The sequence below is a fragment of the Mastomys coucha genome, unplaced genomic scaffold (assembly GCF_008632895.1).
Source record: "Mastomys coucha isolate ucsf_1 unplaced genomic scaffold, UCSF_Mcou_1 pScaffold15, whole genome shotgun sequence".
In the NCBI taxonomy this organism is placed as follows: Eukaryota; Metazoa; Chordata; class Mammalia; order Rodentia; family Muridae; genus Mastomys; species Mastomys coucha.
Genome location: NW_022196897.1, coordinates 151,695,546 through 151,711,253, shown reverse-complemented (window position 1 = coordinate 151,711,253; position 15,708 = coordinate 151,695,546). Strand labels below are relative to the sequence as shown.

Genomic DNA, 15,708 nt, shown 5'->3' with positions numbered 1-15,708 from the left:
TCTCTCTTTCTCTCTCTCTAAGTGTGTGTGTGCCTGTTATTCTGTGAGTGAAGTGGCGGCAGAAGACAAAGAGGGCGTCAGATCCCCTGGGACTGGCGTAACAGGCAGCAGTGAGCTGCTGGATTTGGGTGTTGGGAGCTAGACTCAGGCCTCTGCAACAGCAGTGTGTGCTCTTTACCACTGAGCCATCTCTCCAGACCAAGACCCAGTTTTCATATGTAGAAATGACAGGAGGAGTCTCTCTGTGTGTGCACACATTGTATGTGCGTATGTGAAAGACACACCCAGTTATTCATTCATGCATGCACTCAGTATTTATCATTCACTGTGAGCCAAATCGACAAGTCAGATCTCACAACTGGCTGACTTAATGCTCTTTCCTGAGAAAGCAGGTGGGGCTCACATGCTCAGGGTCAATTTTAAATCTCGCCTCTGTGCATCCCAACTGTGTGGCACTGTGCCCATAATTTTTTTGAGGCTCACTTTTCTCATCTGAAGCGTGGGGCAACAGCCTGTATCTGCAGAGGAAGCCAAGGTTACCAAATGCCAGCCCCAGCGGCCCCTGTCTTTCCACTTGCTTGTCCAACCCCTCCCCGCTTGGCAACCACTTTCTTCTGAGAGCTCGTTTGACATCTGCACACCTTGATCATCCACCAGGGATGCTGCCAAGCTAAGAACTCTGAAAGCAGCCACTACTGGTACGCAGCTCCACTGAGCCCCTGGGCTGACTCTAAACTGACCTCCAGTGAGTCAAGATGGCTTCTGATGTCAGCGAGATGTCTCAGGTGTGTATGTGTCAACCAAAGCACCCTCTTGTCTTCCCCAAGTGTGTGACTGACATCACCCCCCAACCAGAAAGAGCAGTGTTAGGAGCCCCGAAGTGTGCCTCAGTTTCTTTTCTCATGGGGGCACTTTGACAAACAGATGCCTCATTTGTCCCTGAGGGCAGAGGTGATTGGGGAATAGTCTCAGAGTATGATTTAGGGGTCCTAAGTTTGCACTCCTCTATGGAAACCATCACGGGTTGATTTTAATGCATGTTAGGAGCATAACAAGGCAATGCAAGCTAAAATTTTCTGGAGCTGCTTTGAGTTGTTCTCTTAAAGTGAATTCATTTTGAAGTTGTTGCTTTTCTCCTTTGTAGCAGTAGGCACAGCAAGAGGCTGCCAGATCTCAGCCTGGTGAGGGGTGGCGAAACCTAGGCTCCTCCTCCTCTTCCTCGCCCTCCTCCTCCTCCTCTTCTTCTTCCTCCTCTTCTCCTCCTCCTCTTCCTCCTCCTCCTCTTCTTCTTCCTCCTCTTCTCCTCTTCTTCTTCCTCCTCTTCTCCTCTTCTTCCTCCTCTTCTCCTCCTCCTCCTTCTCTTCCTCTTCCTCCTCTTCTCCTCCTTCTCCTTCTCCTTCTCCTTCTCCTTCTCCTTCTCCTTCTCCTTCTCCTTCTCCTTCTCCTTCTCCTTCTTCTTCTTCTTCTTCTTCTTCTTCTTCTTCTTCTTTTTTCGAGACAGGGTTTCTCTGTGTAGTCCTGGCTGTCCTGGAACTCTCTGTAGACCAGGCTGGCCTTGAACTCAGAAATCCACCTGCCTCTTCTTCCCGAGCACTGGGATTAAAGGTGTGTGCCACCACCGCCCGGCTTAAGCTTCTGCTCTTCGGTGTGAGGCATAGTGGACTCCCCAGCAGTCGGTGTCCTTGTTCCTATGGTGGGATCTGGAACATCCAGGACGTCTGAGCATCCCAGAGGTCCTGCTTGCTCAGGATGCACAGAGAAGGAACAGAAAGTAGATCTAGTTTCTTGGGTCAGCATCCAGCAGGACCAGCCTCAGGCTGGAGCTGGCCAGAGTAAAACTGAAAAGCTCAGTCTGAGGCAGGAGGGGGTGGGGAATCAGAGAGCTGGGCATCTGCTCTCCAGGGTGGTTCACCTCCCTTGATGGGATAATGGTTAAAGCTTTTCAGAGAAGTGCCTGCATCTTAAAGGAGGAATCTTCCGCTTGCCTTCTTAGTATCCAGAGCTTTGACCTCTCCTTCCAGTAGGCAAGACATAATTCAGGTCTGTCTGTCACACGAGCAGGAATGTAGGAAGGGACAGGGTGGTTTTGCCAGCGACTACTGCCAGCTGGGGGGCACCGAGCTCACCTGAGTGTTATCTGTTCTAACACCCCTGAAAGAATTGGTTAGCATGAACTGTCATCTTGACACAACCTAGGATCCTGTGAGAGAAAGGCCTTCGATTCAGGAAGAGCCTAGATCCGATTGGCTTGTGGGCATGCCCACGGGGGAGTTAATTGCTGTAGGAGGAAACTGCTCACCATGAATAACACCATCGCTAAGCAGATGGTCTCTGATCGTATATACAAAAGTCAGCCAAGCACGAGCCTAGGATGGAGCCAGAGAGTGAGCCACTCAACACTTTCCTCATGGCTTTCTGTTTCAGGTTCTTGCCCCGATGTCCCTCAAGGATAGACCATCACCTGCAGTATGAGCCGAATAACCTGTTTCCTTCCCTAAGTTGCTTTTGGTTGGAGAGTTTAATCACAGGAAAGTAGAGAAGGTGGAAATTAGTACCATGATGTTTCTATGATGCAGCCGAGCGCGTGGGTTTTGCGTCTCTGGGGTATTCTGTTGCGAGACTGTGGAGGATTTTGGAATTTAAGCTGAGAAAAACGATTGAGTGTTCAGAGATTAATGGAATGCTTTGTGGGGGCTTAGATGCCAAGAATGCAGAGAGAATGTGGACTGTGGAGGCCTGGCTCAGGAGGTGTCAGGAGGAGGTAATTTCTATCTTTGCCATTTGTGCAATATTTTGAATTAAGAGTGTGGTTACTGTCAGCTAGGGTCGAAGAGTCAGCTGGAATTAATAAGAGACCAGCTTATTGCGGTAAAATTCTCTCTGTGCTTCATTAGGGCAATAGGAAGCATTTCCTCAGGGCTGTACCCAGATGCTAATGTTCAAGTGGCACCTGAGCTCGACAACGCACATAAGAATGTCCCCTTTGGTACCGGTTCTAAAGGTACGGAAGCTACAGGATTAAAGAAGTCATGTCAAGCATGAAGCTGGGTTGCAGGGTTGGTGTTTGTGAAGAAAGGCCAAGAGAGGCCTCTGGTGGAGGTTCAGCCTCGGTTGCAACGGAGCCTCCAGGGTATCAGAGATGGTGGGAGTGAGTGTGGGATGTCTACCAAGGACAGGAGCAAGAGTGGGTGGAGCTGGCCTCAGACTACCAGACAAGCCTTGTGTGCCAGGAATGGCAGAGCTGGGGTGGTCAGGCCGACCACACCCTTTGGAGTCCAGAAGATTACGAATGAGCTCCAGATATCAGACACTGCGTTTTAGGACTCAGACTCACACTTCTGGATTTTAGCTTTGCTTTGATTTTTTTCCTTGTGGGATAAGAAAGTTTATAACTTTTTTTTTTTAATTTTTATTGAAGCTCACAGTTAAGAGACTTTAGATTTTTCAAAGGACCTTAGACTTTTAAAGTGTTGAAAAATTTAAAGACTGGGGCTTCTAAAGCTGTATTGCATTTTTTAGTGTAACACTAACATGAAGTCTTGGGGACAAGGAATTGAAAGACTATGGCTTAGAAGTGATATGAGTTTGGGTCAAATTGGTAAAGGTAGAAGTCCTCATTGGCTTTAATTTCTACCTTGACTTAGCTTGGAGTCAATTGAGTGAAAAGCCTCAGCTGACACCAAGGAATCGCCCAGATGGGCCTGTGGGAATGTCTATGGGAGATTGATTATTAATTAATTGGCCCAATCCACTATGGCTGTCACCATCCATAGGCCGGTGGGTTATATGAGAAAGCAATTTAGTATGAGCTTTGATACATACGAGGACTATGATACACAAGGCAGCTCAGAGGGGTGGTGGTGTTGATGGGGAGCTTGGTTAGTTTATAATTAAAAGCATAGGCAATGAGAAAACTGAGGTGTATAAAGCACTATTCCAATGTCCATGTGACAAATGAGTATTTACACAAGAAACGTGCCTAGCACGAGTCTCTGAGTGAGTAGGAGAGCAGTGCCAGGAGCCTCCGTGGTTCCTGCTTCAAGCCCCTGCTTTGAGTTATTGCCTGTGACCTAGAAGTACAAGCCAAAGAGACTCTTTCCTCCCTTATGTTGCTTTGGTCAGGGCATTTTATCACAGCAACAGAGATGAGACCGGAAGAGAATCCAAGAGGAAGCTGCAATGATCCAAACTCAAGGGAGGCCACAAACTGAGCATGGGAAATGAAGACAACTTTACTAATGGTTCAAAGCTAATACTGACCTGAAATGAGCGCATCTTTCAGCACCACTGTCTGCATCCATGTTTCAAAGTGCACAAACACTCGCCCATCTACCCAATCACTCATCCATATATCTACCCAACCTCCCAGCCACTCACTCATCCATCCATCTACCCACATATCTATCTATCTATCTATCTATCTATCTATCTATCTATCTATCTATCTATCTATCTATCTATCTATCTATCCATCCATCCACCTATGTATCTATCCATCCATCTATCCATCCATCTATCCATCCATCTATCTATCTATCTATCTATCTATCTATCTATCTATCTATCTATCTATCCACCTATGTGTCTATGTATCTATGTATCTCTGTATCTACATATCTATCTATCTATCTATCTATCTATCTATCTATCTATCTATACATCCACCTATGTATGTATGTATGTATGTATGTATGTATGTATGTATCTGTACATCCACCTATGTATGTATGTATGTATCTATCTATCTACATATCTTCTATCCATCTATCCATTTCTCTATTCAGCCACAATCTCAAACACCCATCTATCTGTTCACCTACTCACCCACCCTCTTACTTATTCATCCATCCATGCATCCATCCATGTATCCATCCATGCAGCCATCTACCCACCCATCCATGCATCTATCCATGAATCCATGCATTCATGCCTCCATTCATCCATCCATCCATCCATAATTCTGAAGTTCACCTATAAGCTGGGAGTTGAGCTATGTGCTACCTAGGAAGGGGGCTTAAAGGTGTATGCAGGAATGACATACCCTCGCTGGTGGACTCTAGGCAAATGCCACACTGCTGAGCTATGCTCCCAGCACTTCACTTTGAGGCAAGTGCTCTACCACTGAGTCACACCCTCAGTCCCCCAGTTCAAAATGACTACCAATTTTTTTCCTGTGGTGGTGATAGAGAAAGAGGGGAGGAGGAAGCCAGATTCTTGCCAAGTGACTGTGTTCTGTGGTAATGTCAGCATTTCTTGGAACTGGAGATGAGGAAGGGCCTGCTACAGAGCCAGATTTCAGGAACACCAAAGATGAAGGGGAGGAGCAGGGACTCAGCTAAGGGCCAGGTGGCCAGGTGGGAAGGTGGTCTTTCGTAGCTGAAGGATTCAGCACCTCAAAGGAAAGTGGATTTTGACGCAGACTCTACCCCGTTTTCACAAAGTCATCATTTTTGCACAACACACTGGGAAGACCAAACAGAGGTACGACCCAGGGCCAGACTCCCACCCTGCCTCTGATCCCTGTGGTTATTTGATCCAGAGGGTGACAATGGTCTATATTAATCATTTACCATGCCGGGATGGGCCAGGGCTAGGCTCTCCACACACCACAACCTCATTTAATCCCCTGTGTGGCACTCTACCGAGTGGGTCATTGTCACCGCCCTTTTAACAGAAGAAGAAACTGAGTAAAGATTGCCTGGCTGGGCTAGGAATTAGAGCAGGATGCCCCACACCCATGGCTCAGACCCTTTCAGTCCATGCTGACTCTGAGACACAGTGGGAAACTGGCCTGGGCCTCTTCAGGAAAGAAAATGGTGAAGGCCTTTGAGCAGGGCTAATCATTGCTTTTAAACTGTCAGAGATGCTCATGGATGCCAGGGGAATTGCTGGGTGCCCTCTGCCATCCAGTCCTAGTCTCAGAGTCCACACCTTTGTGGTGAGATTTTGAACAAGGTTGTCTAGTTTCATGAAGCAGGAAGGGGCAATGTCATGGTCTTGATGACAAAATAATTACTCAGAGGAGCCTGGCTTTGCTCTTAAAATGTTTCATGTGACGTTGCTTTGCACTGGACACATGACCTGCTGGTTACTTGGGACAGTCCTTCAGCTTTCCTGATCCATGATCTGGCATCACACAGAGACCATAAGAGACAGGGTCAGCCCAGGTCTGAGGACACCACTGGCAGTAAATCCCTCAGCATAGCGCCGGGGAAAGGGTTAAGCCTAATGCTTCAGCATGATAGCTTAATGCCTTCTGCTCACCTCAGACTCTACCAGGAAGGCTGAAAATCCCAGCAGAGCAAACAAAAGGTCAGATTGTTCTGGAGAAAACTAGTCTGGCAGCATCATTTGCCAATAATTTTCTCAACAGCTTAAGCTTTCTTCTGCTTCCTTGACTTCAACCCAACCTGAAAGCAGCAGGTTGACAGGTTCTTCTTTAGGGATCCTGTGAGCAAGACTGCTGTGGGGAGAGGGGGTGGCAGGAGGGGCATAGCTGGAGACCCAGCAGATGATGCCTTAGGAGGGGGGAGGGACACAGCTGGAGACCCAGCAGATGATGTCTTAGGAGGGGGGAGGGACACAGCTGGAGACCCAGCAGATGATGCCTTAGGAGGGGGGAGGGACACAGCTGGAGACCCAGCAGACGATGCCTTAGGCGGCCACAAATGCACCCAATGCGACTGTCCGGGATCTTTTGGAGCCAGAGACCAAGAAGGGCAGCTCGGGTCATGACCATGTCCACCTGTCCCTTGAGCGATGGACAGGACTGTGGTCCAGGTGCACACTGGTTCTGTTCTAGAATCATCAGTGTGAGTGGTAGGCTCTGGGAATGGTACCATGGGTCCCTCAGTCTGTCACACATGAACGAGGCCTTCTTAAGCCATCCAGCTAAACTTTTGCAGAGGCCTACCTTCTCTGTCACTCAGCGCCTCCACGGCAGCACCGTGCTCGCTCCAGTCACTGCTTGTTGCGAGGCTGGGTGAGATCACCACTTCTAACATTGCCTTGTACCTGAGAGGAGACAAAGGGAAATGTACCGTATTCATTATTATGCATGTTTCCTAATGAGTCAGGTCTCTTCCCCTAAGTATGTAAATATTGAAAGCTGATTACCTATTCCCAGCCTTCTAATGGATTCTATATTATACAAATTCACAAACATTTTGTCAAAATGGAAATGAAGTTCTTGCCCCTAGAGAGAGAGAGCGCACCCACTCCTTTAAAATGACTCCTGTGATCTGAATTTTCCTATCAGAACTATTGTGTTTTGGTCTCTGTTCTGGATTGTCCTCGAACTGGGGAGACTTCCCAGGAGAGGAGGGGTGATGGAGGAATGAGAGGATTGATATTTTGACTTCTAGAGATTAGAGGGGCTGGCGGAGGGCACTTGGAGTTGGCTGTGGTATGGCAGAGACCACAGCCACAGTGGGTGTTGTCCTCACAGGTGAAAAAGGGCAGAGATGACAGCCATAGTGTTTCCCAAGTGCCTTTAGGATAGGGCCTGGCACCATGGATCTGTAATCTCAGCTGCTTGGGATGCGGAGGTAGAAGAATCACAAGTTCAAGGCCAGCCTGGGAAACTTTGTGAGACTGTGCTGCAAAAGGATAAGTGAGGAGAGGGCTAGCGAGGGGTAGGACGGGTTCTTGCCTTACACATGTGAGGCACTGGGTTCCATCCCTGGGACCTGAGTGCCTCTAGGTGGTACAGCATCATAGCCCAGCGCAGCCTCCCCTTCCAAGAAAGAAAACAGCATGTGGCATAGCCGCATACAATTGTCTAGACTTCAGGTCACAATGCTCACAGCTGACTGCCACTGTCAGTCAGTGAGAGGCTACACTTACTGAGCATTTCATTAGCTGAAGCCATCCTGGGCATGGCCAGGAACCATGACGCTGATGGGCTGCACTGTGGCCAGGACACGCACTGGCCATGGACTAGGTCTGCCGTGGAAACATGGATTCAGCTCTCCCTAGTTCTGACACTCCCAACTTGAGCATGTGTAAAAGTTAGGAACCATCAAAATGCTTCCCTGAGAAGACCATGGTGCAGGTTAGGAGGCGAGGTGTGGAAGGGACAGGCTTGAGGCAGCCGCCCAAGCACCCATGTGTACCGTAAGACTGGGCCACTACAGACAGCACGCTCAGATAACATTGTGCAGGCAGCCATAACAAGAACTGAGTGGGACCCCACGCAGCATGGCGATCGAGGGCCACAGTCCAGCAAAGAGGCAGAAGGACACCCATGTGAAGACACCAAGTCTATGAAGCACCAAACACACAAGTCAGGATTGTTCACTGTTAAGGTGCATGAGATGGAAGGACAGCAGTGTGAGCCAGAGAGAAGACTGGGGGTGGGGGTGGGGGTGGGAGCACACACTGCCCGTGTTGATGGTGCTGGTTTGGTTCCTAGAACCTACATCAGGAGACCCGGCCAACACTCAGTTCCAGGTATCTGACTCTCTCTGGCCTCTTTGGACACATCTATATACTGTATATACAAATGCAAATAATTTTTTTAAGACTGAAAAAAAGAGAAGACAACACGATGAATAGGAATGATGAAATTCTCTCTCAGGAGGGACAGGCAGGGGCTATAAGCACTGGGCCTTGAAAGTTCAGCTGGATGAGTGTTACTCCAGTTGAGGATTTCTCCCTGAACAATGACCCCCTAGCCCAGGCTAGGTCCAGCCTATCTCCTACTCCAACCTGTGAGCTAAGAACAACTTTCAAAGTTTTCATGTTTCTTTCTTTGCAGTGTTAGAGAATAGGCCCAGGGCTTTGCCTGCACCAAGCTAGTACCCTCCTGCTGCAGAACCTTGGCACCAGGCCAAGTTTTCACATTTTTAAAGAGTTAAGAAAAAAAAAAATCAAAAGAAAGCAGCACCCCTAAACATGTGAATACGATATAAAACTGAAATGTGAGTGTCCGTGGGTAAAATTCTAACAGGCTGTAACCCACTGTCACATCACACGCATGGTTATGGTTACATTATAACCTCCGGGCAGAGCAGTCTAAGAGAGCTGAAGATATTTAATGTTTGGGAGAAAAAAAAAAGTTTACCAACAGTGACTTAGTCTGTAAGCAAGGTTGTGGGTATACTGTTTTTCTACCATTTACTGTATACTTTTGGATGCTTGAGGCAGGCTTTGAAAGTATGTGTGTGTGTGTGTGTGTGTGTGTGTGAGGGGGGGAGGAGAGAGGAGGGGAGAGACAGAGAAGGAGAGGGAGAGGGAAAGGAAGAAGAGGAGGGAGAGGGGGCAAGAGAGGGAGAGGGAGAAGGAGAGGGAGAGGAGATATTCATCTAAATGGGTACATGTAGGGAACATAGGTTGAAGTTGGAATGTGTTTGCCAAGCCCATTCTCTACGTTAATTTTTCCAGCAGCGTCTCTCATTGAACCCAAAGCTGGCTGTTTTGGCTATGCTCCATAAGCCCTCAGATTGTCTGGTCTCTTCCCCAAGGCATTGGGGTTACAGCTGTGCGCCATGATGTCTAGCTTTTGATATGGGTGCTAGAGATTCGAACCCAGGTTCTTATGCCTGTACATTAGGCACCTTACCCAACAGAACCATGCCCCTAGCCTGAAAGTACTTTATCTAAAGTTTTGAAACTGGTGAGAGACTCCCGCACAAATCAAGGGCATTTGGGACTTTTCATGAAAAGATAAGTGTTGTCTTAATGCTCCCACGTACACAGGCGTCCTGAGAGTCCATCTCCTTGTTCTTAAATGGCCACAGGGAGGGGGCTGGGGTGGCTCCTTCCTTTAGTCTTGCAAGGTGGATTATGCCCTCCTTAGCAGCAGACTTTGAATCTGTCACCTGATTGTAGGTGACAGAAATTCACATTGAATCCCCACTCCCTTCTTCAGGGTGTCATGGGAATAGCTTTTTTTTTTTGAAAGATGATGTAAAAACCTTGGTCTCCAAATATCTCCTTGCTATCTCTGTGCTTGGCTATCAGAGGCCAGGGCTGCTAGTGAAACTGCCAAACCCAGTTTTAAAGCTGGATGAATTACTCTCTCCCTGGTACTTAAAACTCGTAGAAGTGGCTGGAAAGGCTTAATACAAGACAACACCGTGTGACAATCTAAGTCCTTGCCTTCTTTTGGAAATGAAGGACTAGCTTCACGATTATGCTTGGTAACCATCAGCTGGGGCCAAGGAGCCAAGCTGGTCAAGGCCCAGGGCTTGTGTCAGCCGCAGGCTCTACCCTGTTTGACCCTTGTTCACTCTGCCCCCACCTCCCCTTTCCCCTATTCATGATTTGTCAGGTCCCAACAGACGTCTGCACTGAAAAGCCCAAGTGTATATATTTCCAGGAGACAGCAGAGTGTCCCTTGCAGTCTGTCACATGACTTAGGAATTTTATACAGTCCTGCTGGCACTCCTCAGAGCTTGCTCCTTTTACGTTGAGTGGCCCTTGCCGGTTTTATGCTCTGGTGAGTGTGTATGCGGGAGTGTGTGTGCCGGAGTCAGCTGTGGGACAGAAGGAACGTGATAAATGCTTTGGTGGATTTTTATGTGGACCTCCACCTAAGCTGTTGGTGGCTTGGGAATCAATTTTGTTTTCCCCTTAGGACCCAACACAGATCCTGTCACTTTGTTACCCCGTTAACACCTGCTGGACGGAAGAGGGAAGAGTGAGTGGCGCGAAGTTTTACCTTCATTTTCTACTAGACCCTAGTTGAGTTTTATATCTTCAGTTTGCACTGATCTTAAAATGCATGCATTGCTGGGTAGAAACCTAGCTTGTAGCTATACAAAGCCTTGCCCTGGTAGGGGCATCCAAGTGGCTACCGTCCCTTATCCATTCCGAACAGTGCTGCAATGAACACCTGACTATCCATTTAAGCAACATCTCTATCTGTCTGTCTGTCTGTCTGTCTGTCTATCTACCCATCTATCTACTATCTATTTACCTATCTACCAATCTATCTACCTATCTGCCAATCTATCTACCTGCCTATAATTTGCCTATGTCCTTCGTATGGTGGCAGTGGGGCATCAGAAAGGAATCTTGAATGACACTCAAGACTTTTTTTTTGTTTGAGACAAGATTTTGCTGACCTGAACTTTGGCAGCTAGCCTAGGCTGGCTGGCCAGCAAGCCCCACCTTCCCGGTGCTGGGATCACAACTGTGCGATGCCAAGGTGGGTTCTTGGGATTGAACTCATGTCCTCACGCTTCTGAGGCAAAAGCTTTACTGACGGAGTCACCGCTCAGCCCTGTATCCATGTATCCTTATTATGCATATATATACATTATATTGTCACACACACACAGACACACATATCGGGGGGGGGGGGGGAGGGGGGACTCATGTGAACTGAAGTTGGTCAAATGTTAACAGCCTGTTCCTTGTAATTGCTCTGCTTTAGAGACTCCCACCAGCCATGCACACATAGGTTTCCAGTTTCACAACTTGCTGTTAACACTTGTGTTGTGGTTTCGATATAAAGTGTTCCTCAGAAAGGCTGGTGTGTGGAAGGCTTGGCCACCAGCTGGGGGAATCCAGTCACTGAGATGAAGCATCTGGTCCCCAGACCCTTTCTGTCACTCTTCGTCTGACCTTCACAAGGTGAACGGCTTTCCTCTGGGATGCACTCCCTGCCATGGTGGGCCTCACTCACCCTCACCGCCATGGAGCCAGGCGGCTGTAGCCTGATACCTCTGAGATGGAGTGGTGTCTGTGAACAGCAAGGGCAGAACTGCCCAGCCCTGTAACTTACATGCTGAAGGGCAGGAGGCAGTATTCACAGCATTCCCATCCCCGTCTCCCGTGTTGGGATGCTTGATCCACGTCCGGGTTCTGGGGAGAGGCATGCATTCGGTTCCTTTATTCTCGCCCGTCTACATTCTTATGGCTTTGCTTTGGTGTTGTTTAGGTTTTTTTTCCTTGTTCATGTGTCTGTGCACCTTATATCAGTCTATTATTCTGTTCAGATGTTGTAAATTTCTTTCTCTTATTTCCTTCAGCCCCTTTCTTTGGGACAGGGTCTCATATAACCCAGGTGGGCCTGGAAACTACTTCATAGCTGAAGCTAACCCCTGATCCCCCTGCCTTGGCCTTGTGCATACTAGGCAGGTGTCCATCATGGGCTGCATCACTAGTCCTACATATTTGGAATGTCTTTCCTGAATTTTCTATTATTTCCTTTATTTTGGGAATTAAGGTGGTATTATTTTAAATTGTATTCTATGTGCATGGATATTTTGCCTGCATGTATGTCTGTGTACACCTGGTACCTGCAGAGGTTAGAAGAGGGTGTATCACCTAGAACTGGAGTTATAGATGGTTGTAAGCCAACCTATGGGTGCTAGGAATCAAACCTGGTCCTTTGGAAGAGCATTCGGTGTTTTCAACCACTGAGTCATCTCTCCAGCCCTCTGGCATTAAAAAAAAAAAAAAAAAAAAAAAAGGAACAAATTTCTTACACATTTAACCAATTGTTTTTTATTTAGGTCTAAAAATGATTTCCCTATTCCTACTTAAAAATTCTCTCTATGTTAAGCTATTCCTAATTTCACCTTTTCTACATAAGTCTTTAATTATCTAGAATTTTCCTCCCTTATTCCAAGTTGTATTTTTGTCTAATGTTGGAAAAATTTTTTTTCTAGTTTGCATTAAGGCAGCCAACTGAGTGTTGATGATGTCATAGTTTACATTTCTAGCCCCCTTTCTCTTTCACAAGCACTAGGAAGAATGCTTAAGGCATTCAAAGACAAGGAAGTCCGGGCTAGAGGGCCCAGGATCTCAGAGAGAGAGAGAGAGAGAGGTAGAGAGAGAGAGAGAGAGAGAGAGAGAGAGAGAGAGAGAGAGAGATGGCTGCACACAAGTCGAATCTCTAGATTCTTTTCTTTCAAGACATTTACCAAGTCGTGAGCAAGAGCAATATGCCACCTTAGTGTTTTCCAGTCCCACTGGGCTGCTGAGACAAATGTCAGCAAGGCCAGCTCAGGCACAAGGGGAAGGATCTGAGAACTCAGAGTGTAGCTCAAGATTGCAAATGGTGTTGCTTTCGGGGGAATTGCTGGAACTCTAGGGAAGGGACAGCAGAGAAGTGATCCCTACAGAAAGGTGTTCCTCAGCCAGAAGCCAAGGACAGAGTGGCCCCTCAAAGACACCGAGCCTCAACCAATACTCTAGATTTGTAGGGTTGAGAAGGGAGTTTAGTAGACAAGAGTGTTTGCCAGATAAGCCACGAGGACCTGAGTTCAAACCTTCAGCACCCATGTAAAAATAAAACCTGGATAAGGCTGTACGCACACCCAACCCTGTGGGTTGGAATCCCAACACTGTGGGGAGTGGATGCAGGAGGATTGCCAGGGCTTGTTGGCTGCCAGCCTAGCTCCAGGGTTAGTGAGGAACCTTGTTATACAGGGAGTCAGTGGAGAGTCACAGGGCAGGACACCCACAGTCCTTCTGTGGACTCAACGTGTACACACAGATGCATGCACCCATATACACACCACACTGACCATACACAAAACAAATCTTCCAGGATTTAACTGAGATCCCTAATTCAGAGTAAGGGCAAGACAAATAGATGCTGCACCGTATCACATCTTAATTTCACATTGGATCAAGGACTGCTTCTGCCATCAGAGCCTGCCAAAAGAAAAGCCACATTTCCCCCAAGGAAGAGGTGATCGCTCAGAGTTTCCATGAATACACATACACAAAACCAAACCAAACCTAGCAAAACCTGAGAAGAAAAATCATGTGTGTATGTGTGTGTGTGTGTGTATTTATGTAAACACACACAAACACAAACACATGTGTTGAGGTGCACTGTGTGAAGGTTGGCGCCGTGTTTTCAGTTGTTGGCTGCTGCACCCGCAGAGAGCTGAGTGCTGTCCAGATTTTGGTACTGTTATTCTTATGGGTCATCACCTGCCTCGGTATTTTGTAAACATACACCGTCCTCACTTGCTGATTGGCTTAATAAAAATCTGATGGACAATAGCTAGGCAGGAAAGGGAGAACTGGACTTCCGGGCTGAAAGAGGCTCTTGGGGAGAAGAATCAGGCACAGGAAGATCTGCCGGCATGAGATGGACGTGCTCCGACATACTGTTCCCGGGGCTGAGAGAGTGATAAAGGCAGGTTGTGAGCTAGGATAATAAGATTAAGTTAGACAAGCTGGCTGGGAGGTAGTCTAAGCTAAGGCCTAAGCAATAGTAAAAATTAACAAGTGTCTGTGACTGTGTCATTATTTACACTGCTAGTGTGTCCAGGAAGTCCTGCGTGTGTGTGTGTGTGTGTGTGTATACTCATACGCATGTATACACACATGCATATATACATATATATGCATATAGCTCAGTCACAGGTTAGTGCATGCATACACGTATATACAGGCATATAGCTCACACACAAATGAAAATCAACTAAGATTTGTGCTTATTTGCCATCAGTGGACCTACATTACAAAAGACTGTTCTGGAAGCATGAAAATTCAGCAAGGACGCCCAGCAACATAAAAGAACAAATGTGTGGGTGGCCAGGGGACAAACATGCTCAGTCTGTTTTGTCTATAAAAGGCACATGTGACAAGTGATCAGCGTCATGAACTATCAGGGGCCCACACTATGATTTTTACAGTAGTCACTTAAAGAACAAAAAGGAATGTAAGCAGTTACTGTCAGTTTGCTTCTTTCATAAAAGTATAAATATAAGCAGAATAAACCCTCCAATTGCAAGACAAAGGTTGGCTGATGAGATGGCTTGGTGGGTAAAGGCGCAATATAGGCGTTTGCTGTCTGACATTGCAATGTGAAAGGGGGTGGAGAGAACCCCACAAAGATGTCCTCTGTCTTCCCCACGTGTACTTTGACACATGCTTTCAATTAAAATAACAATAACAATGAAGATTATCAAATCAGATTCTTGAAACTGACATGCTTCTTATGAGACCACTTTTAAAGATGAATCAAGATAATTTGGAAGCACTGCAAGAGAAACCATTGGAATGGCAAATCCTGAGCAAAAAGGAATTGGGAAAACCCACATGATATAAACGCCAGGGCAGCTGGAGTAATTCCAGACAGACTTTAAGAGAAAAACCACAGCAAGGGACTTAGGGGAGAATAGACTCTGCAAAGGGAGCCAGCCATCAAGGTGTAATAATTTAACACGTGCCTGGGAACTGACTCAGAAAAGAGACAGAAACGGCTCTCTGAGTCCAGTTCTCTATTAGACACCTAAAATTCAAACACACAGTAAAAAGTAATGAAATTGGAGGTTGCAGAGAAGGCGCAGTGGAGAGGGTACCTGTCACAGAAACCTGAAGACCTGAATTCAGATCCCCAGAGCCCATGTAAAGTTGGATGCCTCTCTTATTCCAGGGCTCCTATGTTAAAATAGGGGGCAGAGGCAGGAGAAACTTCTGAGACAGCTTGCGTGGAGTGTGCATCAAGGAATAAAAGGCTGGGATTTTTTTTGTTTTGTTTTGTTTTTGTTTTTGTTTTTGTTTTTGTTGTTTTTTTTCCGAGACAGGGTTTCTCTGTATAGCCCTGGCTGTCCTGGAACTCACAATATAGACCAGGCTGGCCTCGAACTCAGAAATCCGCCCACCTCCGCCTCCCAAGTGCTGGGTTTAAAGGCGTGCACCACCACCGTCGGGCAAAAGACTGGTTTTAAACAAGGTGGGAGGTGAGGACTAACTCCTAGGGCTGTCCTCTGACCTCCACCCAAGCTCCCTGAC

At 47.1% G+C, this 15,708-nt stretch overlaps 1 protein-coding gene across 1 annotated transcript in view; it reads right to left on the bottom strand.

Annotated features, from left to right (window-relative positions):
• The window catches only part of Eya2 (EYA transcriptional coactivator and phosphatase 2), a 169,089-nt gene that overhangs the window by 94,332 nt on the left and 59,049 nt on the right, over positions 1–15,708 (bottom strand). Inside the window, exon 2 of the mRNA XM_031372772.1 lies at positions 6,914–7,014. Within this exon, the coding sequence (XP_031228632.1) occupies positions 6,914–7,004 (91 nt within the window). The 5' untranslated portion in view covers positions 7,005–7,014. The remainder of the gene's footprint in view (positions 1–6,913; positions 7,015–15,708) is intronic.